Source organism: Eumetopias jubatus, unplaced genomic scaffold (assembly GCF_037043125.1).
Source record: "Eumetopias jubatus isolate StellerSeaLion01/CBP00866 unplaced genomic scaffold, mEumJub1_p1.0 scaffold_2, whole genome shotgun sequence".
Lineage (NCBI taxonomy): Eukaryota > Metazoa > Chordata > Mammalia > Carnivora > Otariidae > Eumetopias > Eumetopias jubatus.
The window spans coordinates 120,920,282-120,942,674 of record NW_028274808.1 but is presented as its reverse complement, the minus strand read 5'-3'; the positions used below and the strand labels follow the sequence as shown (position 1 = coordinate 120,942,674).

Below are 22,393 nucleotides of genomic sequence, written 5' to 3'. Positions count from 1 at the left end.
AATACACCGGATTAATGTCATCAATGGCCATGAAGAACCCACTTCCGTTAGAGATAGTGCCGGTCCTGAGGGAGTTCTTAATTAAATAAGGAAAAGAGGGACGCCTGGGTGGCTCAGTCGGTTAAGCGTCTGCCTTCGGCTCAGGTCATGATCCCAGGGTTCTGGGATCAAGTCCCACATCGGGCTCCTTGCTGAGCAAGGAGCCTGCTTCTCCCTCTGCCTACCTCTGTCTCTCTCTCTCTGATAAATAAATAAAATCTTAAAAAAAAAAATAAATAAATAAGGAAAAGATAATACCTACATGATAACGTATAGAAGTACGACAAATTCTGCATGCGAGGCACACAAAGCTCTATGATGGGAGAGTACACCTCAGCAGGGACAGAGTCATTTTTGGAGGGGTTCTGACATGAAGAGGTCAAGCTAACCTATAATACAACGTAACATATACTACGTAAGTCACTGGAACTGCCTCTGCCTATGGAGATAGGCCAGAAGCAATACCATACTTCTGGAAGGGTCTCAGAGCTTAGCGTCACCATCAAGGACTTGAAGGATGAAGGGCTGGTGACTTGCACCGCATCCTCACGCAGCCCACCTATTTGGCCTGTGTAGAAAACAGATGGATCTTAGAGAACTGACTGTGGCTTATCAATCAGGGGGTGACTACACTGCAGCTACGGTTCTAGGCGTGATTCTGTTGCCTGAGGAGGTTAACACAGCCCGTGGTCCCCACATGCAGCTATTGCTCTGGCAAATGTTTTTCGCTGTTAGTAAAGACTACCAGAAGCAGCTGGCTTTATCTGGCAAGGCCAGCGATCCACCTTTCGCTCTCCTTCCTCGGAGGTTAATCCTACTTCAGTTTGGCCCTATGCCATAATTTCGTCCACACTGACCTTGATCGCATTTCTCGTAAGACGTTGCATGGTCCACTGCGTTGATGACATTACGCGGATCAGGCCTAAGGAGCAAGAAGTAGCAACTGTTCTAGACTTAGTGGTGAGACGTTTGTTTGAGGGTGGGAAATTCAGCAAAAACTCGGGAGCTTTCCACCTCACTGAAATTCTAGAGCTCCGGTGGTATGGGACAGCTCGAGAGCGCTTTCCTGAGGTGAAGGCTAACTGGTTGCATCTGGCCCCTTTCACAACCAAAGAAGAGGCACAATACCTAAAGGGCCTCTTTGGATTTTGGAGGCAATAGATTTCTCATATTGCTCATGGAATTTGTTGGTTTTACCATGTTCCCCATCGTCCTGAAACAGCAGGCCCGATAGAATGGCGGAACGGACTTTTGAAGACTCAGTTACAGCACTCCCTGGACGCGGCAGTACCTAGCTGGGCTGGGGCGGTGTCCCCAGGTTCTTAGGCTGTGCTAGCCTAGAGGTTCTTGTTCCAAAGGGAGGAATGCTCCCACCAGGAGACACAACAGTGACCTACTCAACGGGACATTAAGACTGCTACCAGCTACTTTGGGCTCCTGTCTCTGATACAACAGATAAGGAAGGGAATGGCTGTACTGGCCCGGGTGACTGATCCTGATTACCAGGGGGAAACTGGGCTGCGACTGCACCATGGAGGGGAGAGTATGTTCACAACACAGCACAACCTCTAGGGGATCTCAGTGCCACCGAGTCCTGTGACTAAAGTCAATGGAAAACTACAATTCAATTCAGGCAGGACAACCAATGGCTTGGATTCTTCAGGAATAAAGGTTTGGGTCACCCCACAGGCAGAGCCGTGACCAGCTGAGGTGCTCGCTGAGGGCAGAGGGAGTATGGAATGAGTAATGGAAGGCAGTTATAAACATCAGCTACAACTACATACTCAGTTGAGAAACAAGGCCTGTGATTATTACACTTCTTCCTTGTTTTGTGTGTACATAACAAATATGTATTATAAATACACACATATCAAGCAATTTTTTTCTTCCCTCTTGTAACCTATCATCTAACATTAAGATGTTTTAAACGTGCTTAACCTTACATCACAGCATTTAAAATTAGTAATATACGAAGAAGAAAAGTGAACATCCCCCAAGAACTCTGCATCCTCCTCTGGGGAGAGTGAACACGTTCTCTGCATGTGGGTTAGTTGTTTGATGTTTGATTGACAGAAATACAACTTGGTTACTGACTTTATTTGGAGGCTAAGTGTGCTTTAGGAACATGTATATGACGCCAAGCTGACAAGGGTAGACTGTGAAGGTTAGTTCTAGGTGTCAACTTAGCAAGGCTGCAGTCCCCCATTATTCAAGAGACCATGAATCTATATGTTGCTGTGTGTTCTGTAGGTGTGCTTAACGTCCATCTACAATCCATTGAATCTAAGTAAGAGATTATCCTCCGTAATATGAGCAGGCCTCATCCAATCAGTTGAAAGGCCGGCCTTAAGAGCAAAACTGAAGTTTCCACGAGAAATCAGGTCTTCTGCCTGAAGACTGCAGTTCAGCTCCTGCCTGAGGTTGCCCAGCCTTCTGGCCCAGCCTCCTGGCCGGGGTTAACCCTGGCCTTCACAATCACATAACCCAGTGAAATACACTTCATACACATCTATCCTCCTGCTTCTGATATGATTTCCCTCTCCAAATACATCACCATATTATTTTGTTTGCTGGAATATTTTATGAATTTTTTTTAAAGATTTTATTTGAGAGAGAGAATGAGAGAGAGAGAGAGAGAGAGCACATGCAAGGGGGGAGGGTCAGAGGGAGAAGCAGACTCCCTGCTGAGCAGGGAGCCTGATGTGGGACTCGATCCCGGGACTCCAGGATCATGACCTGAGCTGAAGGCAGTCGCTTAACCAACTGAGCCACCCCGACACCCCTATTTTATGACTTTTGAAGTGAAAAATTCAAAAACCACCAATGCAGTTTACAGTGAAAAGGCTCATTTCTGGGATCCCTGTGCCCCAGGTACCTAGCTCCACTCCTTGGAAGCTACCAGTGTTACCAGGTCCTGCTCTACTATAAACAATCAAACATGAATGTACACGTATATTTTTTCATATATGAACTGCAGCACACCATGCAATTTCACACCATGCTTTTCTCATCGAACATCATGTCTTGGATTTCTATGTCAGTAACTAAAGCACTTCTCCATTCTTTTCTCATTGGGCAAATGTAGTAATTTCTTTAACCAGTCCTTTATGATTAGGGTGACTAAGTAATCTCTTATCTAAAGTGGGACACTTGAGAGTTGAAAGGAGCATTCATAGGGGCGCCTGCGTGGCTCAGTCAGCTGAGTGACCCACTCTCGGTTTTGGCTCAGGTCAGGGTCGTGGAGCCCACTGCGGGCTTGGCACAGAGTCTGTTTGGGATTCTTTCCCCTCCTACTCCTTCCCCCTCTAGTCCTCCCCCTCTAAAATAAATAAAAATCTTAAAAAAAAAAGAGCATTAATAATTACACAAAAAATAGCAGGTATAACCTGGTACTGTTAGGAAGCACAGAACATAGGGCTCACCCTGTCTATGATGGGATATTTAGGTTGTTTCCAGTCCTTTGATATCACCAAGTTGCAATGAATACAGACCTACAAATATATAATTTTGCACATGTCCATTTGTATCAGTAGAAATTTCTAAAGTGGAATTGCTGGGTGTGATAACTAATTTTTTTATCAACATGACTGGCCACAGGGTGCCCAAATAAACATTATTTCGTGTCTGTGAGGATGTTCCCCTATCATTCGACCTGTGGACTAAGTGGACTGCCCTCTGCAGTGGGGGTGGGCATCATCCAATCTACTGAAAGCCCAAATAAAACAAAAGCTGGGGCAAGAAGGAATCTGCCGCTTTTGTTTGCGTCGCGTTAGGACATCTTATCTCAACTGCCCTCAGTGGGATTCACGCCATTGGCTCCCCTGGTTCTCCGGCTTGCAGATGGCAGCCCATGGCAGTTCTCGGCTTCCAGGAATTATGAGAGCCAATTCCTCACAATAAGGCTTTTATATTTGTGTAACATTTATATTTATACATAATAAAAAATGTGTATCCTACTGGTTCTGTTTCCCTGGGGAATCCTAATACACTAGGCCAAAGTTATGTGCATTTGGAAGTTTCAGAGATTGCCAAACAGTCCTATATAAAGGGTATATAACAATATGCACTTCTACCAGCAAGGCTAAAAAATGCCTGTCCTACTCACTGAATAATCCTTTTCCCACTGACTTATGTCCTCCTCAAATTGTTTTAAGTCCTCATGTATGTACTGAAGTCTGTTTCTGGGTTAGTCTGTTCCACTGATCTGTCTAATTGTATACCTAATCAAGTTTATACTACCTTTTAAAAGTAGTTCATCGGGACGCCTGGGTGACTTAGTCATTAAGCGTCTGCCTTCGGCTCGGGTCATGATCCCAGGGTCCTGGGATTGAGCCCCACATCGGGCTCCCTGCTCCGCGGGAAGCCTGCTTCTCCCTCCCCCACTCCCCCTGCTTCTGTTCCCTCTCTCGCTGTGTCTCTGACAAATAATCTTTAAAAAAAAGTAATAGTTCATCTAGTTTTACATTAGCTGTGCAAACATTTCTTAGTGATCTTCCTCTACTTACTTTTCCAGATAAACTGTTGAGCAATTTATCTATCTCCTTCAAACAGAAATTTCAATAGTAGCAGTATTCACCACGCAAAGGTAGTGTTCACCACGCCAAGGTTAAACGTATCTCCATTTACGAGTTTCCTTTCCTGGGATTTTTTTAGGCATACAATTATTTTTACCTGAAATTAAAGTTCTACATTTCACATTAGCAAAAATCTCCTGGACACTATTCAGTAAGAATCCAGACAATGGGAATTCTAGATTTGATTTGATTTTGGGGGTAATTCTAGGTTGTTACCGGGCGCAGCTTGTGCGTTATTAGGTTTTACGAACTATTTCTAGCTCCCTGTGGGTCAACCATGCCCTCTTGCCTCTATGTCCACATAAAGGCTGTTGCTCTTGCCCAATTTCAATGCTCCCCCTTTCTGGGTTTCTACAGCTTCATAGCTGTAGAGCTGTTATCACAGCACTTCCTATACCTGTTTTTATTTACCGAGCTCTAAGTTCTTTAAAGGACAGTACTACAATTTAGTTTCATATTTGTATAGAAAGAGGAAGCAGGGAGAGGGGAAGAGGAGGGAGGGAGGGAAGGAGAAGCCAACAAGCGGGCACCTGTGCTGGCTGACTCCTCACTGCACAGATCCAGGGACAGCATTCACACGCTGCACATGAAAGGCTCCCCAGGAGCACAGAAATAGGATGTGAGCTGTCCTCCTTAGAGTTCTGCAATGTGGCAGCTCTCGTACATGGCACACACCAGCTGTTCAGTGCACGCGCACTGACCTCCACCAGTGACAAACTGATTGTCAAACAACCTAGGAGGAAACCAACAACTCTGAATGATGGACTGCCTTCCTAAATATAAAGGGCACATTCTAGAACCGAGATACTTCTTTTGTAGAGATTAAATGAGGCTCATGGATAAGGTTTGCATTCCTACTGACGCTAGGTAAAACAGTCTCCAAACTGGTATCTATAAGCAACACTCACTGCTTATTCATGTAGTTGAAAGAGTGACTTCACTTAATTATATTCTTTAAACTTTTGAAAGAAGCCGGAAAAGAAACCTATTTAGTGCTCAAACTATACTTTAAAAAATACTATTTTATTTATACTCATGTATGGAAAAAAAATGGCTGTACTACCATGTTTACATACATACCAATATTGGAAGCAGAACCCAATCAAGAATCACATCTAAATTTTATAAAGAACACACAAATATTAAAAGACTGATTGGTTATAGAAAGCAGAGTGGAGAAAAAAAACCATTAGCTATCATTTCAATTTCATTAAAGAGCAGCACCCTCTGAGAATAATCAAGTCAATTAGTAATATCATCTGTATTGCAAAATAATATATACATAGAAAAGTTAGTGATTGTACTGATTTTATTACTTTTACTAAGCCATTTTATCTTCCTCACACTCAATGCAAAGAAATAAAATATAAAGAAAAATATGTCCTCATTATTATTCACAATAAAAAGGGTCTGCTTAATTCTGCAGGCCTGGGCATACTATATAATAGGGAGCACTTAATGGCTCAAGTGGATCAAAGTACCATTTTGGTTCTGACCCACTGAATAGTATCTCATGCATATTTGTGACTGGACTAACTCCATGGGAGCTGTGATGTACCGAACCATCTCTGTGGTATCCCCAGATCTCACTACATCAAGAAAAGACCCTATACAAGAAAAGATAACAATCAATCTGTCCATAAATTATATCTATGGGCTCCTTCTTTAGTGTCAGGTGGGAAAAAGGGCCCTTTCTTGAGTACATGGATACAAGGACTGTTGTGGTCTAAAGATTGCTGGACTGATATTTTGTCTGTTATAATGGAAATAAAGTGTACATCAAAACCACTGTCAGATTAAGAAACTTCCACAACTTGTCTCAATTCTTCAAATAATGGAGCAAGTTCCTTTTCCAGGCTGACAATGAGTCCTAAAACAGAGATTAAGAAAATTAGAACATCAGAAAAATGTTCCTGAAAAAGTCTTTGACTTAGATCTCCTCCTGTCAAAATTTAGTTTCTAAAAAGCAAACAAGATCTTTATTCCCCCAAAATAAAGCAAAATACTGTAATTCTAACTAATCAAAAGCTCTTTTCATTATGAAGTTTATTTTCATCATCTATTATTAAAGTGAAAAATATTTATATGTATTAGAAGATAAGAAATGAATTATATGCACCGTAATTTTGTTAGTTTTGAAAGGAAAACTTTAATTTATACTTTATTGTTTCAAAATCTGTACTGAGGGCGCCTGGGTGGCTCAGTTGGTGAAGTGACTGCCTTCGGCTCAGGTCATGATCCTGGGGTCCTGTGACCGAGCCCCACATCGGGCTCCCTGCTCAGCAGAGAGTCTGCTTCTCCCTCTCCCTCTGCCTGCCACTTCCCCTGCTTGTACCGTCAAATAAATAAATCTTACACTTGATCTTAGCCAAAAGGCCGAGAAGCGATCAAATAAATAAATCTTAAAAAAAAAAACCACCAAAAAACCAAAAACAAAATCTGTACTGATTCAGAAATGATATAAGATTTTTACTTAAAAAGGTACATTTTTCCCGAATAAATTTTAATGGACTTTATCAAAATAGAGGTAGACCGCCTGCTTCAACCTTGAGCAAAGAAATATTATAAACTTATTTTATAAATTTGGTGAAGCTAAAGTATAAATGGGTATTTCAAGTGAAAAAATTAATTTTAAAGATGAATGGTAGGAGTATAAAACATACACTTCCATGTTTAAAATTCAGTGCTGATGTACTGCATGGGTGTTATACACAAACAATGAATCATGGAACACTACATCAAAAACTAATGATGTACTGTATGGTGACAAACAAAACAAAACAAAATAAAATAAAAAAGAAATAAAAAAAATAAATAAAATAAAATAAAATTCAGTGCTGAATCTGGGAGACAAAGTAGTCTAGAAATGAGCATATCTAGCTTCTCCTTAGTTTACCAGAGTGAAAAGCTTATATATCTTATATAATATATAGTAAGATATAATCTTATACATCTTAGTTTGTTTTATGCTCAAAGATCTTCCTCTATTTCACAGTATATTAAAAGCATCTGGGATCCTCAAAAAAAATGTTCTAGATACTAAAATATAATTCCGTACATTATCAAAATTTATAACAACTGATGATTTAGTACATGATGGTGATTTATCACAATTGAGGTTTAATATACTTTAAATATCAACACCACTACTATCCTATATAATTTACAAAGTGTTTTCACATAGAGCATTTTACAGCTTTAAAACATTAACGGAAGAAACCTTCTACATCATTAAATCTAAACCCCTCATTTTAAAGATGAGGAATCTAAAGACAGGTTTCAGTGACATAGCTGGAAAATGACTTGCTCAAACAACTTGGAAATAAAAAAAACAGAAAAAGAATGCATAACAGTTCTAAACGGCAGCCAAATCTAAAGAAGACAAGACTTAAAAAAAAAAAAAAAAATCCCACTTTATCCAAAAGGGAGTATGCAAATTACAGAATACAGTCATTGATTCAAACATAAATATCCAGTGAAGTCTACTGGATAAAACGGGATCTTACAATCTGCTACAGAAAGTACAGCATCCTGGCATTTGTTCTCAAATTCTTCAACCCTCAGGAAGAACACATCTAAGTTCATCCTAAGTCCCGCTCTTAGAATTTTCAATCACATTAATCTTGCCCACTATCACTGAAGATTTTACAAACTCTAATAGATGGGTCTACATAGAATTGAACTCATCCTGGGTGCTTGGGTGGCTCAGTCGTTAAGCGTCTGCCTTCAGCTCAGGTCATGATCCTGGGGTCCTGGGATCGGGCTCCCTGCTCCACAGGGAGTCTGCTTCTCCCTCTCCCTCTGTCTGCTGCTCCCCCTGCTTGTACTTGCTCTCTGCCTCTCTCTCTCTCTCTGTGTGTCAAATAAATAAATAAAATCTTTTAAAAAATTAAAAAAAAAAGAATTGAACTTATCCATTGACCGTTTTATGTGCTTGGTTATCTTCTCTACTCTTTTTGTGTTTTCTTTTTTTAAAGATTTTATTTATTTGACAGAGAGAGAGATAGTGAGAGAGGGAACACAAGCAGGGGGAGTGGGAGAGGGAGAAGCAGGCTTCCTGCTGAGCAGGGAGCCTGATGCAGGACTCGATCCCAGGACCCCGGGATCATGACCTGAGCCGAAGGCAGACGCTCAACAACTGAGCCACCCAGGTGCCCCCTCTTTTTGTGTTTTCTTAAGCTGTTTTAATGTGAACAAGATGTAGCATTCAAGGGTGAAGATAATTTAAATTTTCCTTTCTATCTTAAAGGATCACTTACCCATAAAATGTCTCATTTGAACTAGAAAATAAGCCCATGAGACAGAAAGAGCAGATATTGGCTCCACTATACAGCTAGGGAAAATGGAATCCACATACGTTACTCTTCTGGAGACCAGGGAATAGATGGTGGAGCTGGGCCACGAAGTCAGGTTTTCTGACTCTAAATCTACTACTCCTAGCATATTAGACTGTATGGTGTTAGAAGAAATTAAAAGATGTATCTAAGATAGTTAAAACACACCTGTATTGGCATTGCTGCTGGCTATGAAACTCACCACCAAAGGTAAACGATTGAATTGAACCACCTAAAAAGAAAGTAAGATTTAAATAATATGTATTCAAATGAAATACCTCGATCTTTCCAAAACTTTTATTTAAATGGCCAATGTGTAAGATACTACCTACCATCATGTAATATGAAAGAGCTAAAAATAAGTATTTCCGTACAAGAGACTTACTGAGTATCTCTTAAGAGACATTATCATTACTCAGCCTGCAGAGCTGAAGGCAGGGCTATGTTATCTTCACCTCTTTAGCTCCCAAAGCCCAGTGGTGTGTCAATTATTACATGGCAGGGGCTCCAGAAACACTTGTTAATTAAATTAAATGGCTGAAGTCAGTATGTCTCATTCAAGTAGTTATACCTTCATGATTTTCCTGCTTCCTGTGTACCACTATTAATTTAAATTTAAGTTAACTTCAAATCAACTACCGTTTAAAAGAACTTAGCTTCAAACTAATCCTTATCGATGAAATTAAAGGTCAAAAGGTTGGTTATCTTTTGCCCAATACACATGAAAATATGAACTTTTAAAATAAAAACATCCCTTGTGTGACATCAGCAGTACAGGAATCAAACTCTGGGAAACACTGCTCTAAAGCAGAAGCTAGTAATTTATTCTAAACAAGAAAATGCAGCTAGAGATCGAGAGGTATGCAGCAATGAAATTCTTTCATAATAACTCACTCATGATATATATCTTCCAAACCAAATGAAGGAATTAGCAGCAATAACAAATTTCAATAACTTATCATTTAACCATCAAGGGAAATTTTTATCTGTCACAACAAAAAAAGTGTGTTATTTGAGAAATCACATTTGTTAAGCTAAGGGCACCATCTACTGGAGGTAATAGTCACTATTACCTGACTTCCCTTTTTAGGATAATGTATTTTATTAATAAATCTTTTAATTACTTTTCCACATCAATTAATTCCTGGTATAAAATGTGAAGACAATTACTACAATTCAACACAACCAATTTGAAGGCTAAGATTTTAAAATGCCATCCACACTTCAAAACTAAAATTGAGAATAACAACATAAGCTATTTTATATAGAAGACATATTAATAGGTGAAAGCAGCAAACCATTCAACAATTATGAACCTACCTGGTAGGTGTTATAGTAACAGATGATACTTTTATTTTTTGAAAGTCCAAGTTTGCTCCCTTGGTCTGTTGCAAGGGCAAAAGTAGATAAGAAACCAGGTCTCAAAGCATGTTCTGGGGCATTATCATTGGCCACTGGAAATACAAATGACTTAAATAAAAATCATGCAGTGGATATGATAGAACCTTAACTGCACTTTTTTTTCTAACATAAATCAGTAAAAATTTTGAGCACAAGGGTTATTATACTTCACAATACTGAAAATCGTATCACTAATTGGGTCCTGTCAATTTAGATGAGAAAAACTGCTCAATCAGAAACTGAGTGATCATAACTAAGGGAAGAAATACTGATTCTCACAACTTTTTTTAATGAATACTAAACATTTATATTTTCTTAATATCTGCTTTAAAACAAATTAATCAGTATGTTTAATAAACTGAATATTCTCGTTAACTGAGAGCCATGCTAGAATAAAATCATGAAAAAAACTTCCAGAAAACATTTGCGCTCATAAAACTTATAGCAGTATCACTTATAGATGTTAATAATTTTGCAGCTGACTGTTTTAAGTCTCTTTCACTCATTAAAAGGCCTGAATGGAGTTAGTTGTACCAACAGCTTTAACACAGAGATCCTAAGAAAGAACATTAGAGCTGGAGATTATTTTAATTTTGTTCAAAGCCCTCATTACAGAACTGAGTAAATGCAAAAAGGCAAGCGACTTACTTGCCCATGGCCACCTATGTTTTATGGTGGGTGAGAATGCACACTGAACCACACAGATAATGGGTTCTATTATTATCTTGTCACTGACTCATGTGCAACTTCGCACTAACAATGTACTCTTTGCACTTGACCATCTTTGTTTACAAAATGAAAGAATTAAATTAGGTCATTTCTAAACTTCCTTTCAATTCTAAGGTCTAAAATTATCTGACATGTATGATAACCTCAGGTGGAAAATAAACTGTAAACAAAATGTAAAGAAAATCATTTAATCTTTCTTTGGTAAAGCTATTACAGCATCCCTATAGAACTAATCCACGTGATGATACCTCAAGACACAAGCAGTAAAAATGGTCTTAATACACACTGACTCAGTGACATCATATATACTTAAAAAAAGACAAAAACTGAGGGGCACCTGGGTGGTTCAGTCGGCTAAGTGACCAACTCTTGATTTTGGCTCATGTCATGACCTCAGGGCCCTGAGATAGAGCCCCACACACTGGGATTGGGCTCTGGCTTGAGCCAGAGTCGGCTTGTCCCTCTCCCTCCCCCTGCTGGCCTGCACTCTCTCTCTCTCAAATAAATAACTAAATTCTTAAAAAAAAAAAAAAAAAACTGAAAACCGGGCAATTTTTTTTTCTTTTTTTAGGTTAACAAGCTCTTCTTTAGGTAAAGTCTTGTTAGAGTCTGGTTAACTAAAGTAATTGTGAAGTTAAAAGTTTAAAAAATATCTTATTTCCAGTAAAGAAGGAGAAAATCAATAAAGATTCAACAAAACAATCAATATATGTTAATTCAAATGTATGGAAGTTTATCCCCAAACCACTAGCAGTACTGATTGAAAAATAAGACAACGGGGGAAGTCTGTGTGTATAATATATGTAGCTGCATACAGGCCCAGTCTCAGCACTGACATTTACTAATGTCTTTCATGAAACACTGGGCTTGTGATAAATCAGTCACACAATCCATTTAACATGTCGTAAGTTATACGCTCCAACCCAGTCTTCAACATACAAAAGCAAACGTCTCCTCCCAAACTAAGACCGTCTCCTGGATTTATTAAAATAGCTTTTATATGCTTGCCTTCTGCACTACTCAGACCTAAGTAACGTTTTTAGTCAAAAGCAAACATGACACTGGCATACAGGCACTCAGTTTTACCTTTAATAACTGGGACTCCATCTCTATCTGACACAACAATAGCATGGAGCCCTTCAACACTAGAAAGAAAAAAAGTTAAAATATTACGAAACATTTCATTTTCTCAAAATATGCACCTCAAAGTCATTCTGGGGATTTTCATATATATATTTCTGAAAAACTATGTCAACTCAGTTACTGACCCCATAATTTCCTAGATGTCTGCAAAACTTCCAGAAATTGAATAAACGTGTGTATTACTGACATGCTTATAATCTTTACAAATTTATACAATTTACTGATAAAGATCTAAAACACAGACAATTCTCCATTATAGTTGCTAATTGTTTTTCCATTATTTATGAAAGTATGACAGGTTAACAGCAGAAGCTATAGTGACAATGGTATCAAGTGCCATCAAGATATCTGTGGGTTATGAGAGCCTACAAAAGGGGGGTTGATTTAGACAAGTGGGTCAGGGAAGGCTAGTGACAGCTAAGCTGAGATGTTATGGCACTGGTCAAGAGAAGAGGGGCAGAAAGATTGTTGTTCTAGGATGAAGGAACACAACGGAAAGAATGAAGGTCATGTAGCAATCTTTTCAGCTATGCCTACATAAGAAGCAGTAAGGGGAATGGTCAAGACTATAACCATCTAGTCCAGTCTAGGCTCTCCTACATTTACTATTTACGCTACCCTGGGCCAGTTATGAAACCTCTGTTAGCCTCCGTTAACGATATGAAAATGGGAATAATTGTACTTATGTAACTATTGTAAAATGTAATAAGATAATGCATGTAAAGTCGAGGCTGGTACGTAGTTAAAATACAAAAATATTAATTATTACTAATTAGCATCAGAGTGTCATCTGCGCACACTGACAATTTATTAGTGCAGTTTAAGTATTAACTCATTAGAGAATTCCTAGAGCACAGAACTAAAGTGCCAAAAATTAGAATGGGAAAACATTCTCAAATTTTCAGCCCCATAATCTCGTAATATCCAAGATTGCTACTCAGAAGTATGTTCAACGTTCCTACTATAACCCAGATTATCCATTCCTTATTGTGTTAACCTTAACGTTTTAGGTTAGAAATGAGGAACAGTCATATTAAGATACTGAGATTAAATTTTAAAATCCCAGTGGCAAAAACTTTTAAGTCAGAGAAGTGTTACTAAATTTTGAGAAAATGTTATAAACATTACCATTTATGAACCTCACATTAAAAGTAAGAATGATGAAATAACCTGTATAAACACTTACTGGTATTATTTTCTATTATCATTCAATCCTGGAATTATCTATAAATTAAAATGTGCTCTGTAAGGTTAATGTATAAAACAAATTCTTCTTAGTTAAAAACTAGGTTATCTAAAAGTATATCCTACTGATACCTGCACAAACTACTTTGTACAGTTATCAACAGCAACATCACCTGAAATAGGAAAACACTAGAAACCTGTCTATCAAGAAGAACGAGTCCAATAAATTATGACACACATACACAATGGAATACTCTGCAGCCATTAAAAAAAAAGAAACAGCTCTTTGTATGTCCTGGGAAGGACTGATCTCAAAAGTATATTGTGAAGTGAAAACACAAGAGTTTTGAATAATGTGTACAGGAAGCAAAACTTATACAATAACAAGTGTAGGCACATGTATGTATATGTTGTGATGGACTGAATGTTTGTGTCATCCCCAAAATTCCTATGTTGAAACCCTAATCCCAATATGATGGTATTAGGAGGCGAGGCCTTTGGCAGGTCATTAGGATATGGGGGTGGAGCCCTCAGATATCAGAATAGTGCCCTTACTTGAGGCTAGAGAGCCCTCCTTCTACCATATGAAGATACGGGAAGTCCGCATCTGCAACTCAGAAAGGGGCCTCGACCAGAAGTGAACCATGCTGGCACCCTGATCTTGGAGTTCCAGCCTCCAGAACTGTGAGAAATAAATTTTGGTTATTTATAGGAAATCCAATCTATGGTATTTTGTTTTAACAACCTCAACTAAGACCTATGTGTCTACGTGTAAATATGTGTGTTTATATACATGCTTGTTTGCAGGTGTGTAAAGTATCTTTGAAGGTACTGGGTGCCTCTGAGAGGGGAACTGTGCGGCTGGGGGGCAGGGATAGGAAAGTTCTCACTATGTCCTTCAGTTAATTTCTGAATCTTGAACTTTATGAATGTACTGCCTACTCAAAAGATAATCAAATTAAAAAGCAGGTAAAGAGTTCTACAAAAAAATGTTTAGAAATATCTGTGTCTCCACAGTTTCTTTTCTCTTATTTCCAAGATAGTTAACTTAAATGCCAACTAATGCACCAAAAGAGGAGGCAGAAATAAAGACTTTCTTTTTAATGGATTTTAAATTCACAGAGATAAATGCCCAACAAAGTAGAAAAATTACTCACATACTTAAAATACCCACTTAAAGAAATTAGGTCACAAATATAAAAGGTGTTTCCAATTCTACACAGAGTGAACAAAAAATAACATGAATACATTTTACTAACAACCGAAAATAAGCATGATGCGTTAATAGGTACGCTGCACGTCTAGAAGGAAGTTAATGTTATGAAATACTCTGCAGACATCAAAACCTTAAGCTTAATAAAACAAACACTTTTATTCCAAAAAAGCAAATGTTGCATTTGTAATCAGACATCACACTTCATTCTATACATATAATAATGAAACATTTGGTTATTTCAGCACAGAAAAAGTTGTGATTATTAAAGCCTAAGCCTGCTTTGGGTCACAACTAGACTTAAATACAAATTCAAGAACTTTATTTAGCAGGGAATTTACAAATGAACAAAAACATGTTCCATTCATTGGCTGGGTGTTGAGAGGCACGGCTCCAACAACTGAGAGCACAAACCCACAGATCTGAAGCCAGGCTGCCCTCGTCCAAGGCCCTTCGTTTTACAGACATCTAGCAACAAATCAAAATGCTCATTTTACTACTTTTCTTTGTAAGTGTTCAATATCATTTCTTCATTCCTTTAGCTTTTGGGATACAATATCCTACTTTCAAGAAAAAGTCATGAAGGAGTATGAATCAAACTGGCCTTGGTCATTATGGGGGAAAAAACCAAACTAGAACAAAACACATGGCTCTAAGCCCTTTCTTCCACCATAGAAAGATTGTCATCACACTTTTACAAATACCCTTTTTACAAATATCAACTATGCTTCTGCTCCTCCACTCTGTTGCTAGTGTGGTATTTCCCCCCAATCCTACTGGTCAATTTTACCATCCTTTCAATATGCTAACCCTCCAAAAAGGCAGATACAGAGAAACACAGAGAACCTTCACTTTGTACAGTTCCAATACGGACGCATTTTAGTTCTCACAGTTGAATTAAATAACACCACTCCTCCTGACAGCATGGCTCAAATTTCAGGAAGTATGGTATATTAAGTGAGTAACTGCATACAGTACAAACCTCACCAACTCTTCACACAAATCACCATGTGAGTAACTTTGCAAATGACAGATCGCACTGTGTCAGGAACCAACCACATCACTTCTTTCAAAGCATGTTGGTGACTGGTCACCGAGCATCTGTTCCTCAGGGTATGCAGGGACGGTAAAGTACACAGTGTTATCTCCTAGTCTTCCAATGATAAATAAAGCATATGACATTAAAAAGAAAAACAGAACTGAAATAGGGAACTGGCTAATCAAGATGAAATAGAGCAAAGGAAGGGAAGGTGACAATGCTGGAAGTGAAATTCAAACAGAAAGTAAACACTCAGAGAAGAAATAACTGGCCGAAAGCATGTGGACACTTTCACTCTTGCGCATAAGACGTGCAGCCAGAGGAAGTTTGTACAAGTGCACTCACTGACAGAAATTAGGCAAGCGGTTGGGATGAAGAGGATGAAGATATCCCACAGGAAGTGATGTGGGCAAAAAACCTCCCACATCGACAGTACAAAGGACAAAATGGTGGAAGCTGATCCAAACTTAGGAGTGTGCCAATTTGAAGGCACAGGAAAGATGCCTGCTCCTTAGCTTAAGGTTATACCTTTGGTATTATTTTACCATGTCTGCAAACAAGTAGGCACTGTTCCAACTACACTCGAGAAGTTTTCTACAAAGATATAAACACTAGTACTATTTCCACTGTTTCTAAATTGCAGTGTATTAAACAAATATTGCTTTTAGCATCTGTTTCCATTCCCTCAAATAGAACCAACAAAAGAGGTTTTAAGGTTTTGACAAAAATTTTCTAAAGATCACAAAACAACTGTCATTTTTCCCAGGGATTACTAAAATTGCTTTGGATGGTTTCAGCGTGTACAGTCATTTTCACGGCCCTGCACTACTGTGCAAAGCTAGGACTGCCTGCTCGTCATTAGGATGAGAACAGAATCAGTGTTCTAGTTTGCACTAGAAGGAAGAGAGTAAAAATGAATTTAAGTATTACATTAACATGAAACCAAAGGTAACAATTACTTAATGCTTCAATATCTTCTTCCTGAATTATAGACAAATATACATATATCAAACCAAGGAGATAATATCATTAATTTCTACTGGTTTGTGGTCAGGGTAAAGGCACAAGTCAATAGGCAAACCACATCAAACAATTCAGGCAAAAATCCAAACAAGGGAATTTTTTTTCTTTTTCTTCTTTTTACCTACCTACAGAAATAAACTGACATACAAAACCTTTTTAAATTCACACATTTGGATAATAAAAAAGAAGTAAAAAAAAGGATCTCACCATACATTCTGCTACATTACACCTCAAAGGTTATTCAATTATGCTGGAATGTGGAAATGGATGTCTCCAGTTGTATTCCTCTCTCGCCTGTCCTTAACTCTAAGGTATTAACTTTACACTAAACTAAATGTGAATTTTAATACAACTAAAGTGACAAAGTCCTTTGAACCACAAAAATATCTAAAAGGAAGTTTGCTGTCCTTCCACAGAGCCTAATTGATAATGAAGCATCAAATGGACTGGGTGCAGGCAAAAGAAGCCTTGCGATTTTTCCAAGTATGGATTGCTGTCTCCATATAGCATTTTTGGGTTATGCAGACTCAGAAATTAGGTCTGAAAAGTAATACTAAGGGAAAGGCAAGTTCTAGGGTTTTTCCCCTTAAAATTGTTCTAACTTCAGGGCCTGGGTGGCTCAGATGGTTAAGCGTCTGCCTTCGGCTCAGGTCATGATCCCAGGGTCCTGGGATCGAGTCCCGCATCAGGCTCCCTGCTCAGTGGGGAGCCTGCTTCTCCCTCTGTCTCTCTCTCTCTGTCTCTCATGAATAAATAAATAAAATCTTTAAAAAAAATTGCTCTAACTTCTTCAAAGTATAATCCAGTAAAAACTGCTATGTTAGTATATTTGAAAAAACTCTAAATAAAGTGCCAAGAAATACGGGTTCTAACCCTCTGGCATTCACGAGCTGTTTAACCTCAGACAACAAGTCATATACAACTTCTCTAGGCCTGATATTATTTATCTGCAAATTCAAAGGACATTGCTTGTCCTGCCTAGCGTTATTTGAAAATGCTAAATAACAATATACACATACTATTAGTCTAAAATAAACAGAAACAAAATGCTACATAAAATCAACGTATATAATGCAGAACTTATTTAATAATAAATTAGCAATTTTTTACCTTGGTAATTTCTTATACAGGAATCGCTTTAGGTCCTGAAAGAGAATATAAAAAAATCATATTATAACAATATGCCTTGTACTGGTTATCTAGATAGTCCTATCCACATTTCAGGTACTTTAAATCATCACTCATAATCTTTCTTGCTTGTGTTCTTTTTCTTTTTGATACTAGTTGTGTGACTTGGAACAAGTTATTTAACCTTTTTCTCTAAGCCCCAGTTTCATTATTTGTTGAGAAGGGATAACCACAGAACCTATGTCATAAGACTATTGTTAAAATTTATTGAGATGTACGTAAACGGATTAGCATATCTGGACAAATACATAGCAAATACATATTAGCTGTAAAATTAGATCATATTTTTCATACTATTTTACATCCTGTTGCTATTGTCCTATTCACTTGAGGGTATATTATAAACATCTTTCCTTGTCTACAGATAAACTTTCTCACATCACTTTAACAATGCTGGGTAAATTAACTTCTCTGAAACTCCATTTCTTTTCATAACTAAAGATAAATGACAACCTGTATCAAGTGTTAAGCATGGAACATAATTAGTACTGAAGAAATAAAAGACTATTTTATTTCCTCTCATTACACTCTCTCACCTAGGGAATTTCATTGACAATCCAGGTATCAATTATGAGGCCTACATAGGTACAGGAGGAATCTGTTGTTTTGAACCTCTAATCCCTACTATTCTCCACCCCTGGATGTTCATTTTATTTCACGTTAGGACCACCATCTTACCTCTGCTCTTATCTTGAACACATACATTAAAACTCAACTCATCATGTTTCATGTGAAATCCAGATTTCCTCAATCTCTTGTCTCCTCTAATGGCACTACCAATCCCATTATTCAGGTCTGAAACACAGAGTAACATTTAACCCTAACCTCACCTTTATCACTTCTAAATGATTTGTGAAGTCAAATGTTTTTAAAATGATCTCCTCCTCTCCTTTTCTTTTTCTTAAAGATTTTATTTATTTGACAGAGAGAGAGAGAGAGCAACAATCAAGGGGGGAGCGGCAGGCAGAGGGAGAGGGGGAAGCAGCTGAGCAAGCAGCCTGATGCGGGGCTCGATCCCAGGACCCTCGGATCATGACCTGAGCTGAAGGCAGATGTTTAACAGACTGAGTCACCCAGGTGCCCCTCTTCCTTTCCTTTTCAACTGACATTACAATTTAGCTTCACTTTAATAATTATTGATGACTCGTGCTGGCCTCCCAACTGGTAATCTGGTCTCCCACTTCTATCCCATACAGTTCTACACAATGCCAATAACCATATTATTCTCCTTCTCTATCTGGGTTTGAGGTGCTTCCCAGATGATTCCCTGTGCAGTCGGGGTTGTGAACCAATGTCTGCATGGCTCTCCACTGTTTAATAAATTCTCTACAAATTCTTTTAACATTTGAGCTTCTCTACAATATGGTCTACACCTCATTTTACAGTCCTGCTTCCTACCACTCCCTCATACATAACTCAGCCCCAGCAAGAGTGGACTACTCACAGCTCCTCCACACACATCTTTCCCTTTTCCATCTCTCAAACTTTGCTTACACTACTCATTTTAATAGTAATTCTCTATCAATCTTACTTTGAGAAAAACTGCCACTCCTTATTTAGAGCTACTCTCAACCACCAAATACTCCAAATAAGCGTTCCTGATAAACACAAACCAGATGTGACCCCTCTCTCTTTTGAATTTTCACTGAGTTATATATATACACTTATGATCACCTGCCTATTATACTTTAAAAAAAATTTTTTAAACCCTTATGGAGGGATGCCTGAGTGGCTGAGTCGGTTAAGTGTCTGCCCTCTGCCTGCCGCTCCCCTGTTCGTGTGCTCGCACACACGCGCTCACTCTCTCTGACAAATAAATAAATAAAATCTTAAACAAAACAAAACAAAACACCTTATGGAGAGGAATATACCTTAATCATCTTTATTTCACCCACAGCCCTTATTACAACAACTTTCGCAAGGTGATGCTCAATGGATATATAGCGATTTGACTGTGCCTGGAGAAGAAGTTCTCAAGAACATAATGGCAGACACTCATAAATGGAGTGATAAAAGCATACAAAGTTCCTAAACCTAAAAAGAAAAATCACGTTCATATTAATGTTGAATGATCATTCAGCCTAGTGGTTAAGAGCATAAACTCTGGAGTCAGACTGCCTGGGTTGGTATGTTGACTCTACAACTTACCAGCTGTGTAACCTGAGGCAATTGACATGATCTTTCTAGGCCTTAGCCTCCTCAGCTAGAACACAAGGACAATAACAGTGCCTACTTCATAAAAGCTGTAAGAATTAAATGTTCAATGTTTAGAAGAATGCCCAGCATGTAGGTAAAAGAACAACAGGATGTAAAATATAGACACATAAACAGTAGTAGTATCAATTCCTGTTTCTAGTAACTAGTACAATTAAGTTTCCTAAACTTACAATTTGGGTTTTATTGCTGTGCTAAAGAGGTATCAGTCAGAAATCATCTCAATTTGCTCCAATGAATCTAGAGACATCATGACCACTTGCTGGAAAAAAGTAGATTCACAGCAGCAAAACATTTAGAAATTCAAATGGTATTCCGAGCCTCTCTCATGCCCGCCGGACTGGGGAGTGGGAAGAATACAATTTTCTCAACCTCAGACACCTTAGCGTCCTCCACCCCCACTGTGGGCAGAGTGTACCCCGCCAATCTCTTCGTACTAGTCACTCACTCCAGAGCCTACCGAAACTATATGGAGGTGGGCGGGCTAAAAGGGAATCCAATTTCTCCTTGGGAAGCTTTACCTCTCCCGGCCCAGTAGGCCTCCACCAAACTCCCCACCCTCCCCTTCCTCTTGTGTGGGTGTTAACTCACATCCGCCATGACGAACCCCTTTCTCCCGCAGGATCAATCTCCACTCCTGGAAGAGAAACTCCGGGTGATTCTCCCCTCAAGACTTCTTCCCACCTCCAACCTAACAAGCGGGGTCAGCTCTCATCAAGGCCAGGCAAGAATCCGCGGCTCTAGGGCTCGCACCGGGGAAGCCGAAGTGAGGCGGGAGTGCCCAAATACCCAGACGGTAGCTGGGACGCCCTACCTCAGCCCACTCCACCCTGCACCCGCGAAGACCTAGGCCCAAAGGAGAGGGTAAGGGGAGTCCTCTCCCTCCCTTGCGTCTCACCGCCCGCGCCACCTGCGGCCCCGGGCTGAATACCGAGCAAAGCGGCTCGAGTTACCTTGCTTTCTGGGCTGCGGTGTTCCCTCAGCTATAGATCCAGGGACAGCCTGACAGACAGCCTCCTTGGAAAGCCGTCGTCACATGATTTGTGACCTCTTCCGTGTTCCAGGAAGCACTTTCTGCGCCTTCGGGGCCCGATGATAGGAGATTTCCGGGGAGGCGCGGAGGCCTTTTTGCGTCGGGCGCGCACCGCCCCGCCCCTCGCGGGCTGCTCCCTGCGCCTGCGCAGACGTAGGGCCGTGGGGACACAGCCCGGTGAAAAGAGAAAGGTTTCTTGGATGTCGTCCGGCGTTAAAAGACCCGCCGGAAATGTAGGCAAGGAGACGTTGTTGTGTGGGGAGGGTGCATAAATTTCATTAGTTTTTCAAGGCCTGTTATCTTAAGACCTTTTCTTGGAGATGAAAAAGTTTGAAGGGGTGTTGTTTAGGAGCTGAACTGCAAGCAGGATTGCCTGTGCCCAGAAGTCCCAGATTCATGGGACGCCTGGCTGGCTGAGTCAGTGGAGCTTATGACCTGATCTCGGGGTGGTGAGTTCCAACCCCACTGGGTGAAGAGATTACTTAAAAATAAAATCTTAAAAAAAAAAAAAAAAGGCCCAGGTTCATAGTTTTCTGACCCCGATGACCCCCACTGCCTTGGCTTTTGCAAGGGTGCCACCCACGTGCTCTTACTCGAGGTCTTGTCTAGATTGAATAGAGGAGCCATGGGCTTTCTGGAGTTTTCACAGTTAGTTGCGCAACTCAACATACACAGATACCGGACAACCTTCTTTCGTTGGCTCATGATTTAGAAGGCTATGCCTTCTAATTTGCAACCATATTATTTTTTGTTTGGTGTCTTGCTCGTTTGCACGTGTAACAAAAACCTACAGTAGGTGCTAAGAAAACGAAGACTGTGGGAACTTGTTAACGACTCATCTTCAACTCCCAATCCTTAAAAGTAGGAGAGCAAAAGGAATTAACTCTAGTTCAAGACATGGTGAAGAGTTGGATACTAATTTGTTATCCTTGAGAAGACGAAATGGTAAACTACAGCTCTCCCAACTGTTAGAAATGATCTCCTGATTATTACAAGTGAAGTTGATGGTTCCATAGCAACTCACATCATTGAAGTTCGCTTCCTTTTCCTTATTTAAATCCTTTGATTTCTTAGCTTCTGGGATACTGCATTACTTACTTTAGGTCCCCACCCATTCTAGTTTCCTAATTCTTTAGATCATGGCATTTAAAGCTTGTCTTTGGTTTCGTTTTTCTCTTTCCACATTTTCCTGAGAACGTGAGGCCTAAGTCTGCACCTTTCCTCAGAGTTCTAGGTTCACATTTTCGGCTGCTTGTCGGTTGTTGGGTACGTCTACAT

General features: G+C 39.4%; 1 protein-coding gene across 1 annotated transcript; it reads right to left on the bottom strand.

Annotated features, from left to right (window-relative positions):
- Positions 1–5,615: 5,615 nt before the first annotated feature.
- Positions 5,616–21,178, bottom strand: LAMTOR3 (late endosomal/lysosomal adaptor, MAPK and MTOR activator 3). Its single transcript, XM_028093913.2, has 7 exons — positions 21,036–21,178; positions 20,674–20,719; positions 17,791–17,825; positions 12,164–12,222; positions 10,268–10,401; positions 9,116–9,179; positions 5,616–6,483 (listed from the first exon to the last, which is right to left on the bottom strand). The coding sequence occupies exons 2-7, from the start codon at positions 20,680–20,682 to the stop codon at positions 6,410–6,412; spliced, it is 375 nt and encodes a 124-aa protein (XP_027949714.1). The 5' UTR covers positions 20,683–20,719; positions 21,036–21,178; the 3' UTR covers positions 5,616–6,409.
- Between the last annotated feature and the right edge of the window lie 1,215 nt (positions 21,179–22,393).